The 22,449-nt window shown below is 51.1% G+C and overlaps 1 protein-coding gene across 1 annotated transcript in view; it reads left to right on the forward strand.

The window, feature by feature from the left end:
• Window positions 1-16,330, forward strand: part of TSHZ1 (teashirt zinc finger homeobox 1) — a 72,138-nt gene extending 55,808 nt beyond the window's left edge. The window contains exon 2 of the mRNA XM_074355355.1: window positions 11,745-16,330. Coding sequence (XP_074211456.1) covers window positions 11,745-14,959 — 3,215 coding nt within the window. The 3' untranslated portion in view covers window positions 14,960-16,330. The remainder of the gene's footprint in view (window positions 1-11,744) is intronic.
• Window positions 16,331-22,449: the final 6,119 nt, after the last annotated feature.

Raw genomic sequence — 22,449 nt, forward strand, 5'->3', positions numbered from 1 at the left:
GAAGGTAACATTTTCGACAAGGTGGTTTCCTGTTCCCTGGTGTGTTTCCTGCCCCCCCCCCCCTTAGTGCACCTGATCAAAACATCATCGCGGGCAAAGGTTTCTCCTCCGAATTAAATGAGTCCAGCCAGCCTGGAAATTTTCACGACAAAAGCAAGTGAAATGCAGATGCACAAAGTTAATGAATCTGGTAACGGAGAGAACGTTATTGAGCCTGGATAATACGGTCTAGGGACGTTCCTCCTCCCGCTTCCGGTAAAGAATGCGGAGAAGTCAGCGATGTGGCATGGTGCTCGCGTCTGTCCCACCCCATCACGGTCATTTGTGTAAGTAATGGAAACAGGTTAAATACTTCCATTCGAATGTTGCCAGCAGGGGTGGAAATGAACATTTCAATGAAATCATCTCGACAGAGTGGAGCGGGGAGGGGCCTGGACGGATTCCTCTCCACCCCCTTTGGTGATGGGAGCCCTAATGAGAAAGCCCGGACGTGTAGTTCCTCGGCCGGAAGAGGAGGAACAAGTAGATCCGGGAGGTCAGAATCCCGGCGGAGCGCCCCGCGCGCGGCGCCGCGGCCCCCGCGGCCTCTGCTGGCGACAGGCTCCGTGCGTCCCTGGCGATGGGGGCGGGGGGCGAGGAGGAGCAGGCGCTTTTCTCCTCCTTGATGGGCCGCCAGCCAGGGTGACCTTCAGCTGGGAAAGCCCAGGCTGGTCTCAGGACATCTCTTAGAACCCTGTCTGGAACACTTGGAGGGAAGAGAGCCTGCCTTCTCATAATTTTCCTGTAATTATAAACGATCCACTTTTAGAATCGCCCTCTCTCTGCCGGAAGAGTCATTTTACTCCCTTCCTTGTCCCCCTGAAGAACCATTTTGTTGGTTGAAACTTCTTTCCCAGTTGGAACTCCGTTGCTTTCCGCTGGGCGGCGTGGACCTGACACCCTGCTTCAGGTAGTCAGGACTTCTGGCAGGAGGATGCGTCTGTACGCCGGCTGTCCTGTGCCAACCTTGGGAATCGCGGGTATGGATGTGGATTATTCAGCAGGTTTTCCTACTGAAATGCACGTGGTATTTTCTCGTATCGCCACCTTCGTCCTCTCCGGACGATCTGACTTAAAATCCGAGCGAGTTAAAAATGGAAACATTTAGTGCGCCAGCCCGTTGTATTAAATGCCAATATCTGAATGATTCCAGATACTGAAACTGTGGGGCATGGCAAGCCCTGACGTCTTTCCCTGCGAGCACTCGGCTTTCCGGTTCCAGCAGGGCGCTTTGTGGTCCGGGGGGCGCGGGCAGGGGGTGTGCTGGCCCCCCTGCGGGCGCGCGCGTCTCCAGGACCCAGGGCGGCGCGGCTCGGTTCTGAGCTCGCTTGGAGAAGGCAAAGTGCGTTTTGGGGAAAGCCTTTCTTCTGTGGTTGCTTCTGCTCTCTCAGGAAGGCAATCACACTTCTGTCCGAGGAACAACGGTGACGAGGAGGCACAGTTCTGGAACGTTCTTCTCCGATAGAATAGACAACAGGATGGTTCAGGAAAACACCCTTATTTTGCACATAATTGGGGTGCAGAGGAAGACACAGCTTGGGGCTGGGGAATACAAACCTAATTGCGCAGAGCCAGTGCTCTCGAGACTCTAGGGGATTTGGAACGTTACTACATTTGGCCATTTCTAAACAAGCGCAGCTGTCCCTCCTCGCCCATCTCAAAGTGACTGTCAAACAGGGCAGATCGTGACGTCTTTGAAGAAACAGAGGCGTCAAAAAAGCTGGGCTGCCATTTGAGAAATAGAACCTTTATCCCATGTGCTGAAGGTAAGATGTGTGTGCCTCGTCATAGAATTCCAATGTGAGATGAAAGTATGTTTTCAGACAGTGTGTGTGCACCTGCGGCGTAGAGCGCCGGGGCCCCGGGGTTGGCGTCGGAGGCAGCCGAGCAGGCACCGCGAACGTTGCCGTCGGTCCGAGGCACGGGGGTCCGTGTTGCTCAAGATGACAGCGCATCTTTGGGGACACTTTGGCAAGGAGGCACATTTTATGACAAAAAATATCAGCAAGATTTAATTTTTTTGAAAACATTAAGTCTAACCATAAGACCCAACTGTCTCAGAGAAAGACAAATACGTGATATTAGTTACATGTGGAATCTTAAAAAGTGACACGAATGAACTTATTTACAAAACAGAAAGAGACTCACAGACACAGAAAACAAACTTATGGGGAAGGGGGGACGGAGGGGGGAGGGAGGGATAAATTGGGAGTCTGGGATTGGCAGATACAAACTACTATGTACAGAACAGACAAACAACGAGGTCCTACTGTGCAGCACAGAGAACTGTAGTCGATCGTGTGTAGTAACCTGTAACGAAAAAGAATATATATATGTGTAGCTGAATCACTACACCGTACACCAGAGACCAACACAACATTGTGAATCAGCTAGACTTCAATTTAAAAAATGAGAAAAAAAATAATACTGACCAGTAAAAAAAGAAAGATGCAGTTGTCTCATTGTCATTTGGGAGTGATGGGGCCTACGTATTCTGCATTTTGTGTTCTCACACCTGCACACACTCACACACCCACGTGTGCCCACACGCACGCACGCACGTGGAGCCTGGTGGTTCCTTCTCGCCTGCCTTGCGGTGCTGGCATGTGCGGCTGCCCTGCGGGTCCTCCCACAGGCCCTGTCACCCTCCATGCCGCGTGCTGGGCCCGGGAGGGCGGGTTGGTGGTGGGGGAGTGATGGCAAGGCTGTTTTGACACAAAAAGAAATAGCAGAAATGGTGATTGGGAGTCTTTGTTTTATTTGATGGGGAAGAATGTCATTTATTTCGGGGAGGAATTGTAAAAGGAGAATTTTATCCTGCAGTTACCATCCTCAAGCTTACTCATTCATCAGATTTCCAGGGGGTGGGGTGGGTGATGGCAGAGGGAAGCCGACAGTGCGCGGTGGGGGTGGGGGGGCGAGGGTTTTAGGGGAGAAAATGCGACAGCACTGAGTCGAGTCTGTTTCCTGTGATTCAGTTGCTGCTCACAACCAGATCTTTTAGGCTAAAAAAACTGTATTCATTCACCCCCTGAAGTATATTGTTCTCAAGGCTTCAGCACTAGAAATACAAATTTCTACAAAAATTTTCATGTATTTTAGTACATCTGTACCCGTATGAATTTTTAGAAAATTGTAGCTTATGATGAAAACAAAAGATCCTGACAAGTAACGCCTGTTGAAGCTCAGGCGTTTTTATGTCCCTCCCTGTCTCTGCGTCTGTCTGTCCGTATCTCTCTGCCTCTGCAGAGGCAACGTTTTTAAAAAAGCATCCAAGGGAGCAGTTATGAGAATTCACTGGTAACAGTGAAAACAAACCTGATCATTATGCTACGAGAATGATGCTTTCTGATCTGAGAGTGTGGCTGCCACTGACTCAGGCGCTGTTATTGTTATTGGGGGGGGGGGTTCAGAAAGTCAGGTGTGTGTGACCTTGTATTAAGCGTTCCAGTTTTTGAAGATAATAATTCTCCTGACTTGTGTTAACGGTCGACGTGTCGTCGATACCTGCAGATGTGTGCCCTGCCCTAGTCACATCCACACCCCAGTCCCCCAAGACTTGATGTTCCCGTCTCTCCTCTTTTACCCTGTGCGTTTATGAGACTAGGATGCTGGATTTGAAGATGGAGACGCGTGTCTGCGACGGAAGCCCCGTGGGGGGCTCGGAGAGCCTGAACGTCCCCTTCTGCCCTGGTCCCTCCCTTCTGTGCTCGGAGGCCCCCGGGAAGGCCTGCAGAAATTCACTCCTCTGCGCTGAACTGTTGAACTGTGTGCGCAGTGGTCCCGGGGAGGAGGTCTGGGGGCGCTCACGCTTGGTGCTCGCGATGGCTCACTTGGTGGTGTGTCATCAGAGGGGGAGTGCGGCTTCTGCTGAGCTACATTTGTTGTTGTTGTTTCAGCCGTTGGCAGAGGTAGTTCATGCCAGGGCCTCCTCTCTAAATGTCCTCCGTCAGGGGGAATCCTACTCCGTCCATGAAAGTCTTTTCTCGTTTCATGGGGTAGATGTTACCAGGTCAGAACCTGGTGTTTTGGACCTAATTTGCTAATATTTGGTTTGCAGACCAGACCATCAGACTCGCGTGGCGTCCCTCCTCAGATGGGGAGGCAGTAACCAAAGCCGCAGATTTCCCCGGGCTGGGCACCGGCCGTGCACGTCTTGGGGACGGCTGGCTTTTTAATTTGTGGAACAAGAGAACGTTTGCCCTGTATATTAACACGCAGTCCGTCGGCAGCGAAACAGCTGCGTGTTTTCTAGGCTGGTACGAGGGTTTGCTTTTTGTTCTTCTCCCTCTCATTTTAACTTCCCTTTAAATTTTTCAAGATTCTCATGTATTTTTTTCTCTTCTTTTTCCTCCCGATGTGGCTGAAAATCAGAGAGTTTTTGGTCTTTTTAATTGAGGTTTAAGCGCTCATTCATGCTTTCCCACTTGTTAAATTACATTGTTGCAACTGCAACAAACTCTAGACAGAAGATTAATCCCTGATGTGCTACTGGGAGGAGCGGGAGGGCCCGAAAGGAGGCTGCTGCTTCCTCACTTAACCTGAAATTGAATTCTGGGGCAGGGAGGAGAGGAGGACATTCCATTTATTTTAAGGAAGTTACCTGTGGATTTCTAATTAAAAGTAGAATTGGGTAAAAACCGTAGGCCATTTTATTTACAGACTACACAGTTCTAAAAAAACGGCCTCTGTTGGGTAAAGGAATAATCGTTATCAGTCAGATGGTTTAGCAAACACCGGTACATCAGCACCTGGCTCCGGACAACCAGAATTTGCCAGAGTGATAGAAGAACACTTGCTCCTTTCACATCAGCGCAGAAAGTGGCCTTTCTGATTTGCTTGGCAGAGTGTGAACCGCCCCAGAAAAAAATCAGAACTTCGGTTGGTAAATTAACATCTATCCCGCTTGGATTTTCATGCCCTTTCAGAGTAGGAAGGAATGAGCTCTGCCCTGGATCTACTTTGTCTGCATTTTTTATCCCCCCGTATGTGCTAACTTCCATCAGAACCACTTGCTGCCTGTCACAGAGGGGAAGTTAACTTTGCAAGGGATCAATGATAAACCTGGAAGACAGTGCGTTTTGCGAGAATTTTACAACGAATTGGAGCTGTACATGGATCACTTAGGTGTGTGTAAGCCCCCTTTGTGAACCGGCCCCTTGGAGTAAATATATGTTGATATAATGGCCATCTGTTGGTGTTATCACGTTTGCTGGTCTGAAACCTCGTTCGCTGTAGATCAGCACGTAACTTGGTGCGATTGTAGAGTTTCACCAGGTGGCAAGACAACAGCCAAGCTGGGTGTTGACTGTAAGCCGGTACCGGAGCAGGGACCGAAGGCCTGTGTTTATCCTTGTCATTTGTAAGTTTCCATTTGCCTTAGTCATAGCTCGCCCTCACTTATGTCTGCTAATGAGGAAAAAAGAGCTTGGAGAAATCAAGCTTGCCGGCCTGATTCTTGCCATGTATGTCCCCTCACCCCCCCTACCTCCCCCTCACCTCCCCCTTGGCCCCGGGGACCTCTCCGTGTGCGTTCCACCTCCCCTCCTTGCTCTGTGCCCTGCGATGCGCTTGTGATCAAGGGAACCGCAGGAGGGCAGAGGCAGGTACCCCAGTGACGGAGGAGTTAAGGAGCTAACTTCCCCAATTATCTGTTGATCCCCATCTACACAGCAGTGGAGGTTAGGGACGGGGACCACTTTCACAGGGGCGAGGGCGTGTTCTTTTGCTCTCTTGTCCCCATGTACGTGATGGAAGCGATGGCTTATGGGTCCTGGGGCTGAGCTGGGTGCCCTCGGATGGCTGTGGGCTGCCTTTTCCATGGATACTTCCCATGGCCCCTAAAGACACCAGCTGTTGGGAAACCTGAGGCCCCGAGGACTGAGTGAGTGAGTGTGGGGTGCGGGGGTCACCAGGTCTCCATCAGTCTGTCCCTTCTGTCTGTCCTCTGGTCACAATAATGACAGTGGTCCTTCCTTCAACAGGGAACCACTACAATGGCTCCATTGCCTGGACCCCACGGGGACGAGCAGGTGGAATCTCATCCTCCTCCCACCCCCACACACACCTGGGGTCACTCCTTCACTTGCTGTGAGGGGCGGAGTACCTGGGGGGGGCGGGTCTGGAAAAGCTGTGTGGCCCCGACCTCCCTGATACCCACATAGCAAAACCAAAGGACCCCCTCCCGGCCTAGCACTGAGGCCAGGAGCCCAGGGGTCTTGTTTCCAGGCACAATGGGGTCTGGTCTGTGAATTTCCACCTGCACAGCCCTTGTCCTGTGAGACCCAGCCTTCCCTCCTGCATCGGGTCCAAACTCTTCAAATGAAACCCAGTAGATTCTGGATCCTTCTGAGGGGTCTGGTTCCAGGACGCACACATGCTCCATCTGAGCCCAGTTTTGGAAGGTGAGAGCGGTGGTGGGTGGCCCGGAGGGGGCTTGGGCATCGCTTTTAGGGAATCCCTTGCTTCCATTAGCATCCGTGGCCGTCTCATCGTCTGCGTCCTCACATGGCCATGAGGCTGAAGAGTAGGGTGACAAGGACCAGCACGTGGCCTGAAGGCCACTAGAACGGGTGGGATGTGCTTGTGGGACACCTGGGGAGGTGGGTGTGCTTCCTTCCAAAGGTGATTTTACCAGGCCCAGTTCATCCAAGGAGGAAAGCTACTCTGGGGTCAGAAGGGTGTCCGGGTGGGGACACAGGACAGACGGCACCCCCGTTGCTCCCTGGGTCTGTGTTTCCTCCTGCCCCTGGTAGATGAAAGTTGAAGAATTAATTTCTAACTAATATACATAAAATAGATAAACAACAAGTTTATACAGTATAGCACAGGGAACTATATTCAATATCTTGTAGTAATTTATGATGAAAAAGAATATGAAAACAAATATATGTATGTTCCTATATGACTGAAGCACTGTGCTGTACACCAGAAACCGACACAACACTGTAAACTGACTATACTTCAATAAAAACATATATAAAAAATAAAGAATTTAAAAAAAATTTAAATTTTAAAATAGCTACAGTGGGCTGAAAGTACATGATTCTAGTAAAACAGCCAGAGTGTCGTCTTATCAGGACGGATGCCGTGGAACCGAGCGTGACAAGACAGACACCCTGGAAGTCTCAGCAGGGGTGAGGCCGCGCTGGCGGGAGGCTGAAGCGGTGGAGCTCCTGAGCCTGGAGCTGGTGGTTTGAGGGTCTCAGGAGGGGCCTGCCACCTGCTTCCCTGTCTGCAGGGCCCTGCAGCTCCCTCCCCAGGGAGGACTGGGTGGAGATCGGGCTGGGGGGCTGCAAAGAATGCAGGAGCAGGGGTGAGAGGAGGATGGAGGGGGCTGATGTGGGGGTCAGACCGTCAGCCCCCCAAAATCCCTGCTACAGGAACCCTATTACCATCTGCACCCCTTCCTTGTTCTCCCTGCCTGTCACTTTTTAACATCAAAAAAAAAAATCTAAAAATAAACAAAGCCCTTCCCACACTCCCACCCCCCAGGCTGGGCCCCCCCTTCCCAGCCCCCTAATTCCAGGCATCTAGCTAGTGGCTGTTTTCCAGCTATTTTATTCTAGAAAGGGTGTGAAATGGCTCATCCATGTTTGTTGAACTGGAAACACTGAAGAAGATTTTGAAAAAAGAGTTTTATCAACAGCACTTCAGTCAACAAACCCATAGACTCGTTATCTGGAAGGAAAGGATTATTTCCATTATATGGTGAATAGGTTTGTCTTCTGCCTTTTCCATTTAATGACTGTCCCTTGGTCACTGAAACATAGTTTTTAGTGTTTGAATAATATTGCATCATAGGAATAAACTACAAATCACTTAACTACCAATTATTGTTGAGGATTTAGACGGTGGCAGATGGGGTGCAGAATCATGCCATGACGACATCTTCCCTGTATTTCTGTGTTTCATACCCTCTTCTGTGGCTGTCCTTCCAGAAGTCAAATGACTGGGCCAAAGGGTGTCAACATTTAAACATTTCTCTCCTTTTACTCTTTCCTCGTTGAGATTCTCTCGTTTGTAACAGCATGACAGACACATGAGACGTGTCCTAACTACTGATTCAGAATTACTTTGGGTCATGAATTCATTCATAAGCATTTTCTGGAGGTGTTCGCTGGCACTGAGGTGCTAACAAGGCGAGAGAAAGAAACATCGTCCCGACGGTGGACTGACCTCGCTCCAGCTGGACTCAGGTGGCCCGAATTTGAATCCCGAGTCCATTGTCTGTTTCCTGTGTGACCTTAGGGAATTTGGTCAACTTCCCCAAGACTCAGTTTTCTCATCTGCCAAATGGGCGTTTCAAGGATGCTACCTTGAAGGGCTGTGAGGGTTAAAATGAGATGAAGAAATGAAAATGTCCAGCCTGAGTTGGGGCACGGGGTGGCGCAGAGCAGTTTGGTTGAAGGAGAGAGCTCAGACTACGAGGACAGACAGGGAAACATCTCTTGTGTCTGCGGGGAATGGTGGACCTGAGAGGGGATTAAGGGGCATCAGCAGCGAGATGACATCTGAGCTGCCCCTGAAGGACCAGCAGCATCCCCAGGGGAGAGCGGGGTTTGGGGAGGAGCTGCCTGGGACGGGGGTGGGGGGACACCGGGGGCTGGACAGGTGGCAGGAGGGAGGGGTCCACATGGGGATTTGTACCCCCTGCGGAGCTTGTGGACTTGAACAAAGGTATTAGCCCAGGGATTGCTTCCAGCGGAACCTCTGGGCCAGTGCAGAAGAGGAACCCGGCAAGACGGGGGCAGGGGGAGGAGGCCCAGCTGGAAGGCTGCTGCAACCTCTGGTGAGAGGTGTGGGGGTCCGAATTAGGGCTGCGCTGGTTCCAGACGGGTTTGCTCTGGGGGTGCTGTCGACGCCAGTAGTAACCGTTGCCCTGGGGCTGTGGGCCTGTTTGTCTATGAAGGCGTTTTAGCTCAGCCGGGGGACCCTGGGTGCAGACTGGACCGTGTCGGGAGGAGGACAGGCCCAGGACTGATCAGCCGGGTCCAAGGACACTCCACTCTGCTGGGACACAGGCGTGCACTCGGGCGATGCCAACCAAGTCATGTCCGTGCCGCTGCATGCCCTGAGGTGAGGACTGTGGGGACCAAACACACCCTGGAGGAAAGGCAGCAAGTCCCCTCTCTGTGTTTCCACAGCGAGATGGGGGCGGTCTGTTTGTTCAGGATGCATGGACGGGGGCCTGCCGCGGGCGGACGGGGGCCCTGGTTTTAGTCCATCGAGGGGGCTGGACCAGCCGATGGACAGCTGCCGCCCAGACAGGGGACACCGATAACCGGCCCACAGTGACGGGCTCCCCAGCTGAGCCAAACTGGTCCAGATAAACACATTTCCTTTCAGTCAGTTGCTGGGCTTGGGTCTTCTTTTCATAAAGATGGCTCCACTAAGTCTAATAGACACCCTGTACTGTGGTCCTGGAATATGGCAGTGCCGAGGGGCCTGGGGCCAGAGCGCCCCTTGGGACAGCTTGGAGTCAGGCCAGCACCCTGGGACCTGGTGCCTCCGGCTTCAAACGGGCTCTGCCCAGGACGCCCCGTAGCCGAAAGTGTCACCATCAGAGTCCAGAGGTGGGCCTTGTGGCCAGAGCCATTGCCAGGCACGCAGGGCTCGCTCAAAGGTGGTGCGAGTGGCCGGTGCTTCTCTGGTGGGACCCTCGGGCCGGGAGCCCTTGAGACCCAGGCCCATCCTCAGCCTTTAGTGGTCACGGAGGAAACGGAGATGTGCCTGAGCGCGGCCCTCGGTCTCCACAGCCTCACCTAGCGCGGCACCCGGGCCGTGCGCAAACCCGCTGTCTCCCGCTGTGGGTTATTCTTCACGCTTGCAGCGCGGGACGAGTGGCCTGGAGCTCCCGGACTTGTCGGTGGACTGCAGATCAGCCTTCAGCTGGGAGCAGACGAGGGCACTCATCCTGGGATCCCCCGATGCTGCCGCTGCCGGGCGTGGGGGCGGCCGCGTGCGGGGAGGCAGGCGGGGCAGGGCTTCCGGGGGGGCCCAGCTGAACAGCTGTCGCTCGCCGGCTGTGCCTGCGAGCGTGCGCTTGGGCTCACGGGTGGTCGGGCCTGCGCCCAGGAGCGCCTGGAGCCCTTGGTGTTTGGCTGCTGACACTCATGTGGCGCCCGTGGGCCACCACCTCCTTCTCTGTCTCTCCATCACTGTCTCTGAAAACGTGGGGCTCTCTGCCACCTTCCCTCAGGGTCTGGCTCTGATAATGTGATAATGAGTGAGTCTATTTAATGAGACACCCTCTCCGGTCATATCAGTGCATTTTAATAGGGCCTTTCTGGAAGTATCTTAACCCTGAATTTCCCAGGTAGTTAATGGAACACTACTTGTTCCCTCAAAAAAAAAAAAAGAGAGAGAAAAGAAAAAAAAAAGTACGTTGGTCAAATCAGTTAAGAGGTGCAGGCATTTATGTCCCCTTAGGAACTGACAAGATCTGTCACATATTAAAGGATCAAAACTGTCCTGCAGTAAAAAGTCAGATTCCATGCAGTGATTTACACGCCCTCCGACCCCCCTGTTCTTGGGAGTCAGTATCCTGAGCTTCTTCTGGGAAAGGCTCCCCTGAGAGGCCACCTGCTGTGCAGATGTGCCCACAGGAGCCCACTGTAGCGTATCCTACTGGCCTTGTTAAGGTTAGAAAATTTTATTGTGCTAAAGTATTTGTATTTGTAACACATAGGTTACAATTTTAACCATTTGTAAGTGCACAGGTTGGTGGTTTTAAGTATATTCATGGGGTCATGCAACCATCCCCGCCATCTGTCCCCTGAACCTTTCATCTTCCCAGATTGAAACTCTGAACCCGTGAGACACCATCTTTCCATCCTGCCCTCTGTCCCAGCCCCTGGAAGCCACTGTTCCACTTCCTGTCTCTGTGTCTGACTGCTCTAGGCATCTCATATAAGGGGGCTCCCACGGTATTGGACCTTTTGTGTCTGGCTTATTTCACGAGCATCGTATCCTCAAGTTCGTCCACGTTGAAGTACGTGTCAGTTTCCTTCCTTTTAAAGGCTGAATAATACTTCCTTGTATGTAGAACCGCATTTTGTTCATCCATCCGTCCATTGATGGATATCTGGGTTGTTGCCACCTTTTGGCTCTTTTGAGTAATGCTGCTTTGTCCGACCGTGGCTCTCTGACACCGGTCTGGGTTCCCCTGCGGGTGACTCTGCTCCGTCTGGGCTGGTGCTGCTTTGTTGCCTTCTCCTTTTCAGTGGAGACCAGAATATTTTTATCCCTTGGCATTGAAGAGCATTTTTATTTATGGAAACCAGATAGCACTGCGTGTGGAGTATCTTGTCCTAGAAGTTGACAACCAGGTGCCCTCTGATCGGGAGGCACGTGGGACTCGCCTGTCACTTAAGAAAGGAAGAGACTCGGGGGGTGGGGGCGGGGGAGGGCTCCTTCCCCTTCCCACCCACCCAGCCGTGGCGGCCAAGCCGATGTCTTTAGAAGGAGCAGATCCTGCCCTCCTGCTGAAATGTATTCACTTGGGTGGGGGGGAGACTGTCCTGGCTGAAACCTAACTCCTGCCTCCAGGTTGCCAAGTGGGTGGATGTGCAGAGGTGGGGGTGGCCTTGTAGCCTGGGGGCTCAGCTGAGAAACGTCTTTTTAAAGACCATCTAACTGCTGGGGAGGCCGCGTCCTTGGAGCTGATTTACTTCTCCTCATTGTGTTTCATTTTTCTCCCCTAGCTTATGTTCCCGAGGAAGAACTGAAGGCGGCAGAAATAGATGAGGAAAACGTGGAGGAGGATGGGCTGCCCCTGGACATTCCAGACAGCGACTACGTGTGCAATGAGGAAACGGAGATCAAGGAGGCCCAGAGCTACCAGAACTCCCCCGTCAGCACAGCCACCAATCAGGACGCCGGCTACGGGTCACCTTTCAGTGAGAATAGCGACCAGCTGGCCCATTTCAAAAGCTCTTCCTCCCGAGAAGAGAAAGAGGAGCCCCAGGGTCCAGAGAGCGTCTCCTACCCGCAGGACAGCTTGGCACAAATCAAGGCTGTGTATGCAAACTTGTTCTCCGAGTCCTGCTGGTCCAGCTTAGCCCTGGATTTGAAGAAGTCCAGTTCCGCCACCAGCAACAGCGATGCCGGCCAGAAGGAGAGCGCCACCCCCGCCCCCACGCCCCCCGCCAGTACCGCGGGGACCACCGGGACCACCGCCAGCACCCCCAGCTCTGGTGCCGGCTCCAGCACCAGCACCAGCACCGGTGGCGGCGGCTCGGGTTATGACTGGCATCAGGCCGCCCTGGCCAAGACGCTGCAGCAGACGTCTTCCTACGGGCTGCTCCCTGAGCCCAGCCTCTTCAGTACCGTGCAGCTCTACCGGCAGAACAACAAACTGTATGGCTCCGTGTTCACCGGTGCCAGCAAGTTCCGGTGCAAAGACTGCAGCGCTGCGTATGACACGCTGGTGGAGCTTACGGTGCACATGAACGAGACGGGCCACTACCGCGACGACAACCGGGACAAGGACTCCGAGAAGACCAAGCGGTGGTCCAAGCCCAGGAAGCGCTCCCTGATGGAGATGGAAGGGAAGGAGGACGCCCAGAAGGTGCTCAAGTGCATGTACTGCGGCCACTCCTTCGAGTCTCTGCAGGACCTGAGCGTCCACATGATCAAGACAAAGCATTACCAGAAAGTGCCTCTCAAGGAGCCGGTGCCAGCCATCACCAAGCTGGTCCCTTCCACCAAAAAGCGAGCGCTTCAGGACCTGGCCTCGCCCTGCTCCCCGGAGCCGGTTGGGGTGGCGGCCGAAGCCGCGCTGAGCGAGTCGGCCAAGGACCAGAAGACAGCCAACCCCTATGTGACGCCCAACAACCGCTACGGCTACCAGAACGGCGCCAGCTACACCTGGCAATTCGAGGCCCGCAAGGCGCAGATCCTCAAGTGCATGGAGTGCGGCAGCTCCCACGACACCCTGCAGCAGCTCACCGCCCACATGATGGTCACCGGGCACTTCCTGAAAGTGACCACCTCTGCTTCCAAGAAAGGGAAGCAGCTGGTACTGGACCCCGTGGTGGAGGAGAAGATCCAGTCCATCCCGCTGCCCCCGACCACGCACACCCGGCTCCCCGCCGCCCACGTCAAGAAGCAGCCCGACTCGCCTGCGGGGTCCACCCCCTCGGAGGAGAAGAAGGAGCCCGAGAAGGAGAAGGCGCCGGTGGCCGGGGACGCTGACAAGAAGATCAAGGAGGAGGGCGAGGACCCCCCCGAGAAGTTCGAGCCCACCACCCTCTACCAGTATCTCCGCGAGGAGGACCTGGACGACAGCCCCAAGGGCGGGGTGGACATCCTGAAGTCCCTGGAGAACACGGTCTCCACGGCCATCAGCAAAGCCCAGAACGGTGCGCCCTCGTGGGGCGGCTACCCCAGCATCCACGCCGCCTACCAGCTGCCGGGCACCGTGAAGCCGCTGCCGGCCGTGCAGAGTGTGCAGGTGCAGCCGTCCTACGCCAGCAGCGTGAAGTCGCTGTCCTCGGAGCACGGCGCGCTCCTGCACTCCCCGGGCAGCCTCACGCCGCCCCCCCACAAGAGCAACGTGTCGGCCATGGAGGAGCTGGTGGAGAAGGTCACGGGCAAGGTCGTCGTGAAGAAGGAGGAGAGGCTGGCGGAAAGGAAGGGCTCGCCGGCCAAGGCGGCGTCCCCAGTGGCCAAGGCCGCGTCCCCGGTGGCCAAGGAGAATAAAGACTTCCCCAGAACCGAGGAGCTCGGCGGTGGTGGCGGCCCCAAACCCCAGCAAAAGAAGGGCCCCGAAGCCGACGCGGGAAAGGCCAAAAAGGAGGGTGTGGTGGACGCCCACACCCCAAACGGCACAGAGCCTCTCAAGGCCAAAGTCACCAACGGCTGTAACACCCTGGGGATCATCACGGACCACTCGCCCGAGCCCTCCCTCATCAGCCCGCTGAGCGCCCTGCAGTCCATCATGAACACCCACCTGGGCAAAGTGTCCAGGCCCGTGAGCCCCTCGCTGGACCCGCTGGCCATGCTGTACAAAATCAGCACCAGCATGCTGGATAAGCCGGCCTACCCCGCCGCCCCCGCCAAGCAGCCCGGCGCCACCGACCGCTTCTACTACGAGAACAGCGACCAGCCCATCGACCTGACCAAGGCCAAGAGCAAGCCCCTGGTGTCAGGTGCGGCCGACGGCGTGGCGTCCCCGCTGCGGGAGAGCGCGCTCATGGACATCTCGGACATGGTGAAGAACCTCACCGGCCGGCTGACCCCCAAGTCCTCCACGCCCTCCACTGTGTCGGAGAAGTCGGACGCTGATGGCAGCAGCTTCGAGGAGGCGCTGGATGAGCTGTCGCCCGTCCACAAGAGGAAAGGACGGCAGTCCAACTGGAACCCCCAGCACCTGCTCATCCTGCAGGCCCAGTTCGCCTCGAGCCTGCGGGAGACCCCCGAGGGTAAGTACATCATGTCGGACCTGGGCCCCCAGGAGCGGGTGCACATCTCCAAGTTCACCGGGCTCTCCATGACCACCATCAGCCACTGGCTGGCCAACGTCAAGTACCAGCTGCGGAGGACAGGGGGGACCAAGTTCCTGAAGAATCTGGACACAGGGCATCCTGTTTTCTTTTGCAACGATTGTGCCTCTCAGTTCAGAACTGCTTCCACGTACATAAATCACCTAGAGACGCACTTAGGCTTCAGCTTGAAGGATCTCTCCAAGCTGCCGCTCAGTCAGCTTCAAGAACAGCAGAATGTTCCAAAAGTCCTGGCCAACAAAGCTTTGGGCCCGGTGGGGGCTGCCGAGGACGACCTGGGCTCCACATTCCAGTGTAAGCTCTGCAACCGGACTTTCGCGAGCAAGCACGCAGTCAAACTGCACCTCAGCAAGACCCACGGCAAGTCCCCCGAGGACCACCTGATCTACGTGACCGAGCTGGAGAAACAGTAGCGCCGGGTCCGCGCCGGGTCTGTGCCTGCGGCCCGCGGCTCATTGCACTAAACGTCGACGTCCTGCACTAGGCCCGGCCTGAGCCTCCGAAATCAGCCTGCCCTTCGTTGCCGCCTGCCTGTCTGGACCTTGGTTTTTCTTACACGTATTTTGTAGTTATATTTATATGCTCTTCGTCCAGTCTTGCACGCCCCTTTTGTTTTTCCCATGAGTCAAAGTCTGACCTTTTTTTTCAACAGCCACCCTTGATGTGTAGTTCTCTTTTGTAGGAAATAGTGGGGCACACCACTCGGAGACATTGATTTAGCGGGAAAGAAAGACACCAATCACAGTGATAAAAGACATCCTAAAATTACAAAGTTGCCATGACAGTAAAGGTCAGAGAACCGCCTAGTGTCAAATTTAACCCTTTGAGGACTGTAATCGCATTTCTGTGCCTTTCACTCAAAAGAAAAAAAAAAGGAAAGAAAAAAAAAGGCTTAAAGGCATTTCATTCAGATCAAAAGCTGTGTCAGACACAAAACTTATTTAATAATTAAAAAACGAGCTTTTATATGCAGAACTGGTTTGCAGAGGAAGCATGCATGCAGCTGTTGGAAGATAGAAAGTTGTCTAGGACTTGGGTGTTAGGAAGCCACAACTTCACACGTTTAAAACAAAAACAAAAAGCAAAACAAAACAAAAACTAACAACAACAACAACAAACACCCCAGTTGCCACTATGCCCAAACCCTCTGGATGCTGAAAAATGCCACTTTTGGCAAAAAAAAAAAAAAAAAAGAAAGAAAAAAAAAGTATGCAAGCTATTATTTAAAAATGTGTAAAAATGCTCTTTCTTTTTTCCTGTAAAATACTGCGGTTTATAGTTATTTACAAATGTAAGCTTTGGTACAAGCCGACCTTTCTATATGCGTGCTGCATTGGTAAATGAAAAAAAATGGGGCAAATGTTGGAGTCCTTTCCTTGTAAATTGCAGGCATCAGCTTAAAAACTCCTGTATGTTACTTCTCGTACCATTTTAATCTATTCAACTTTCTTTGTACCTTCTGGCTGTATGCTTTCTCTTTTAACTTTTTATATTGTCATTTTATATTAAATTTCTGTGTATATAATGTAAAACCACAATTTTTGAATAAAATTTAGTTCCTGCAGCTTGATTTAAATAGAGAAATTTTACTACCAACCACCTGCATCTTTCCAGATGCATGTATATCAGACGAAAATAAATAAGTGAAAACAAAGCAAGCAGTGCACTGTTAATTATACATTTTGACGTCCCATCATTAATATTGTACAGTACCTTTTGGTTCACACAGTTAAACCCACTGTTTCCTCAAATGTAAAATAAACCCACATGCAGTTCTTGATTTACACAGATTGTCACGTCGTCATTATTTTGCCTTTGAGGTGTTATTTCAGCAACGAGAGGTGTCGCTTATGCAATCAACCAACAGAGATTCTATTCTATTCCCTTTGTGATGTGTGTACTGACATGCTTCCTTCAGATAAGTGTTGGACCTTTTAAAATGATAAGTAAAATTTTTTAACTCCACTGGGTGCCACCGGATCACTGAGTGTAGCCGTTGGCTGGTTTGTACGTCAAGGGGCTGAGGTGCTTCTGTGGGAGAATCCTCATGTGCTGTTTTAAAATGTTTACAGTCATCCTTTGAGTGAATCCAGGACTTAGTGGTGGGGCCCCAGGGGCGGGTCCTACTCTCACAGCAGACCCTGGGGGCCTTGGAGCTGGTTCTGCATTGCCCCTAAGAGAAAAGCCTGGTTTCTGCACTTTTAAAAATGTCTAATTTTTATAAATTGAGCTGCCCTCTCCCCCAGTGTCGGGGGCCCGTCTGACTTGGGCTGCTCTGAGGTACTGGGGGGCCCTGCTGGGGAGGCCCCTGGGGCTCTGGGCGGGTCAGCGTTGGGACCCCGGGTCCTGAAGTCCGGGGCTCACTGCGCACTCTGGCCTCTTCGCCCCAGAAGTACTTGAGGACACGGGGAAGACACTTTCTTTTTCCACTTTTTGCTTAAATTTTCATAAAACTATTTCAAGGAAGCTTCAAACATGCAGCGCTCTGTTCGGAAGCAGCTAAGCAGTTGTGCTGTTTCCACTATCTCCTTCCACACGTGGGCGGGGAGGGTGGCTCCTCCTCCCTGAAGGATGCGGGAGGAGGAGGGCAGGAGACCACCTCAGCGATGCCAGCTGTGCCGAGGCCACAGAACGCAGGGCCGTGTGCTGCCGCCTCCTACTTTCAGGTCTACGGGGCTCTGCCCTCTAGGGCTTCAGCCATGTAGACATTTCGGTTCGGTTTCTGGGTGATTATGTACTTTGGCTCGAGAGGTGACGGGAGGAGTGACAGTGATGGAGCCTGGGGTCTTTGCACGATGATCCTTCAAAGTTATGCTTCTTTTATCACAGGCCTGAAGATGGATGTTCTGTGATTCACCTTCGAGTGGGAGAGTCAGCGCGGCAGGTGAGGGGGTGGGAGGGACATCAGAGCCTGGAAGGGGGCACCTTGGTCCCCACGTGGAGCTGCAGGGCCGTTGGAAAGCCTGCAGCCTGAGTGCTGGCTACCGGGGCGAGGACACAGGACTCAGGGTTCCCTTCCTTCCTTTTTTCTTTTTCTGATTCATCAACCACTTTATTATCTTGTCATCCACCCGAGTTCCCCGCCCAGTGGGGAGAAACCAGCTCATCCTGCTGCTAGAACAACACTGAAGACGCTGATCCGTTACTGCAGCATCTTCAGTAGTAAGTATTAAACAGTGACATTTATCCAGCACTTCCTCCCGGCCAGGAACTGTTCTGAGTGCTTCACGCGTGGTAGGTCAGAGGGCCTGCTGCCTCCACCCCCCGTGCAGGTGAGGAGCCCAGAGCACCGCATGGACACTTGCCCAAGGTCATGGATACTTGTGATTGACAAGGGTGGACCTGAGCCCGTGAGGCTTTGCTGCGGGGTCTGTGTTCTCAGTCTCCCCCATGAAGTGCCTTGTGACCTGGCCCAGGTGTGACCGGCCCCAGGGGAGGGTCTCTGCTTTCTCCGCCCTGAGCCGATGAGCATTCTCCCAGTCACCTCCAACTGCCGCTCACCTCTCATCGCGAACCCTGACAGCTCTGTCCTCTGTTGGGTCTGAAAAGTAAGCTGGAATGATGTTTGCTATGAGTTTGTAGCATCCTCAGTTGAGTGCGGGTCTCGCGAGTAACACAGAAACTTGACTTGCATAAACACAGAGATGGAAACATCCAGGGGACAGGTTGGCTCCCTCTAATTTGAGGGTCTACTTACACAAGTTTCTGCTTCCTTCTCGTGTTTCAATCAACGCGGCCCTCCCCTCCTTCCTGTGTCTCATGCGTCCCCAGAATGGACTCCACAGGTGGTGTTGGGTGCTCTCTGTTTCTCAGCGGCACCCTTCCTTGGCCCAGGGGCACCGTCTGCATCCTCAGGACCCTGAGGCCAAATGGTCCTGAGCACCTGGAGGAAAGCGGGCCACTTGAAGCCTGATGGGGGCTGGAGGGCTGGGCGGAGGCAGGTGACCTGGGGTGACCAGCTAACCTCCTGTACGCACCTATTTTGTATTTATATTTGCAGCCTGAGCCTCGCGTTTAATAACTCATCACATACTTTGTTTTCCTTTCAACGTGGGATTTTAAGAGGTTTGGGACACTCCTCTGAATGTGGGTTGGGTTTGGATGTTCATTGTCACTTAGTTGCTATTTAAAGAGACATTAAAGCCTGTGAAATGGTGATAAACCCGAGTTTACATACGAAAAACAGGCGTTGAGGCATTGTATGCAAACAAAGTGATTAAAAACTTTTAAGATTTATGTTCCTACATTTCTATATTCGATACTCTTTGAAAAGCTTTGAAATGTTGGTCTAAAGCATGTCTAAACTACTTCCAAATTTCCAGAAACCTATATATAGAAGTAAAGGTTTCTGCTCTTCTCCAAGGTAAAATTTCTTGCCACTTACTTTATTATTATGTTCCTGAAGATGATGGAGAACGTTCAGAGCCAATTATTGAGCTATAAAGTTAAAAGATACCAAAGAGTAAGATTTGGAGAGCGTTTATAATTTTCCCAGACCTTTTATAAAAGAGTAATACAGAGTCACTGCAGAGAACTTGTAACACACACACACACAAAGAAGAAAATAGAAATTAACTATTGTGTTCACCTAGAGAAAAAGCACTTAATGTTTCAGGGTTAGCATCTTTTTCATTTAGATGAAAAATTTAGATTATGCTCAACATACTGTTGTAGGTTTTTTTTTGCTGTTAGTAGATAATGTGTATTTTTCCCATTTCATTAAATACCCCCAAATTTCTAATAGGATTGAGATACACTGTAATTTATTAATCAATTCTCTATTAGAATTTTGAAAAGCAGTGTTCAGATTCTTTTCAAGTTTTCACTGTTCAAATGAGTTCACAAGAAGAGCCCACTCAGTATTTCCATGAATATTTCTGATTATTTCCTTAGAATAAATACTTAGCATTGAAATTTCTGCCTCACAGTGTGATTTGACGCCTGGGCCCCAATCATCCACAGGAAACCTGGTACCAGCTTACACGCCATTAGCATAAGAATGACCATTTCTGTCCACCTTTCCTTTGTGAACACAAGGATTTTTTTTTTAAATTTCTGCCTCTTTTCACTAATTGGCCAGTGTAATATCGACGTTTTCATTAATAATATTTTAATGTTTATTGTCCATTGATGTTATTTAAAGAGAAGATGGCTTAAGAGCTTGTATGATTTTTTTTTTTGAGGTCTTTTCATGTGAATTGTGATTTCATTGAAATTCAGTGGCCAACGGGCCTGTTTTACAGACAACACGCCACCAGGAGGAGAGAAAGGAGTTGACTGAGGTCTGCGGCCCCCTGAGGCTCCAGCCTTAGGAAGACAGCGTGTCTCCCAGGGCTTTCCCGTTGGGTCCACCGCACCACTGCTCACACAGCACACAGCCAAGGGCACCAAGGGGATGATGAACCAGCGCCCTTTAAATTGCCAGACTTGTAACAGGGAGAGAAGAGCCAAGTTCTGTGATTTCTAGTTTACAGTTAGTATTTCGTGGGCAAACAAAGATAATCTCAAAATGAAGTGGACTGCCCTCCGGGGATGAGGTTCGATCCCGCAAGGGGAGGGCTCTCACCGACTACTATTTACAAGTTGACCCACAACTAGTTAGTCACTGTTTTCCTTGTATCACACAAAAACGCCTGCCAGTCAGTCTGACCTGTGTGATGGCCGGTGCTACGTTGTCGGGGAATTGACTTCTACCAGCTGAGCAGACAGGAGAAGCAGTGGGCTCACCCAAGCCATCACATCTCGTTAAAATGTCTGAGACAGGGCACAGGGCAAACTTTTTAACTGAGACATAATTGACATACATTAGTTTCAGTTGTCCAGTATAATGATTTGATGAATGTATATCCTGCTAAATGACCACCACGCTAAGTCTAGTTAACATCCGTCACCACACATGGTTACTGAGCTTTTTTCCTGTGTTGAGAATTTTTAAGATCAACTCTTTTAGCGACTTTCAAATATATAATACAGTATCGTTAACAACGGTTACCAGGTTGTACATGACATCCCTGGGACGTATATATTTTATAACTGGACGTTTGTAACTTGACCCCCTTCACTGATTTTACTATGTAATAACAAAACTGAGAAAGGTGGGAATTTTTGAATCCTTTATGACCTTTGTAATTTAAATATTGAATCATGTTTCCAAGCCATAGCTCTCTGCTTCATAGTTTATGCTGCTATGCCCTATTGATACTGAGTAATGATTGACCAATTAATCATTACACTTACCAATTTCAACCTTTGGCTCCCCCGTCATTCAAACTATGGAAGGCAAATATTTAGTTATCTTTTGATTTGTTCACTTTAAGAGACAGTAGTGCCCTAAAAACCATTGTTTCATTTGTAATATATTTATTTATAAATTAGTAAAATCTAATGTCTACTTTCAAAGCTCCTTATTATTCTCCTTTTGGAGATTCATGTCCTCACTCCATTTTTGAGTCATGAAATTCACAAATCATTCACTTGGATATTCCAAATTCCAGGGTGGAGAACTCAAATATTGGTATAGTACCATGAGTTTTTGCATGTTGAGTGGTGTGACAATGACTGCGTCTCAAAGCCAGACTCCAGACGTTCCTTGGGATCATCATTCCTTCCAACAGTTAATGGAAACCAAGGGCATTAAAATCCAAAAAAGTCTACAAGCAGAAATCTACTGGAAAGGACTTTGCTCCAACTCCAGATTACTATGAAAAGTAGATCTCAAATAGGAGAACCCTGAATGTGTCCTTCTTTCTCAAGGTGATTGTTGCCTTAAATACAATGTGCATCTTCGTCTTTAAGTTCTGGCTAGAGAGTTGGAAACTTACAGTGACAACACGGAACATCTTGCTTGTTAAGGGAGCAGCGTGCTGTCCCAGAACCCTCTGGACAAAACCCTGGAAGCTGCAGGGAGGGGCCCCAGCTGCCATCGCTCTGGCTTCTTGGAAGAAAAGGATAGATGCCTCTTTGCAGACAACCTCTCACTTTCCTTAAATTTCCGTTGCGATAAAAGCAGGCCCCTTCTTTTCTGAGACACTTAGATTTTTAAATGTCTCGTTACCTCCTTCCAGAGGCTTTCATTTTTAAGTGTGGAATCCCGTACCAGGACTAGAGAGTCTGATATTTTGGATGCTGATGTAAATGTCACCTGTTTCGTCAATAGTTTCTACGTCGGGGAAGAATTTAACTGCATTGCTTTGACTTTTTTGGTACAGCACGCGTAGCAGGGAGCACAGCCACGGCCTTCATCTCTCCTCTGCCAGGTGTCACCACGCCACGTCCCGGGAGCAAATTTGGCCTTAGGAGTTGTTTGGAGATGGGGTCATGGTCTCCATTGTGATTCTTAAAGGTTCCGGTCATTTTGACACCTGTGTTTGGAGGGAGTGACCAGCAGGTAGACCTGCATTAGGAGAGAGCACTTGCCTGCGAGAAGGTGGGATGAAGCCCCTGGACCAGTGCGGCAGCTGCTGGGATGCAACAGGTATGCTCTGTGCATCACGTGTGGACGCAGCTAAAGCCAAGTGCTCAGAAGCAAGAAAGGAGCAGGGGTGACACAGACTGCTGAGTGGGTGTCACGGGTTGGGAGACAGAGATCTGGTTCTGACCACCGTAGACGGTTCGGAGATTTCATTTGGTGAGAAAGAAAAGTGCAAAGAGAGCATTGGAGTGTGGCCTTGCTGGGGTTAAAGATCGTGAAGCTTTAGAGAGAATGTATAAAGGGAAATTTCTTTCTGAAATAATTTATGGAAATGCTGTGCTCCTTTGAAGGCTCCGTGTCACCGCATGGCACTACGCAATGTTCTCTTTCTTCACCTGTCAGGCAAAGACCACCTCGAAGAGTCTCACTGCTGATTACTAGTTAATTGTCATTAATAAGTGACAACTGACATTATGGGGGTTTAATGCAGAG

Source organism: Camelus bactrianus, chromosome 30 (assembly GCF_048773025.1).
Source record: "Camelus bactrianus isolate YW-2024 breed Bactrian camel chromosome 30, ASM4877302v1, whole genome shotgun sequence".
Lineage (NCBI taxonomy): Eukaryota > Metazoa > Chordata > Mammalia > Artiodactyla > Camelidae > Camelus > Camelus bactrianus.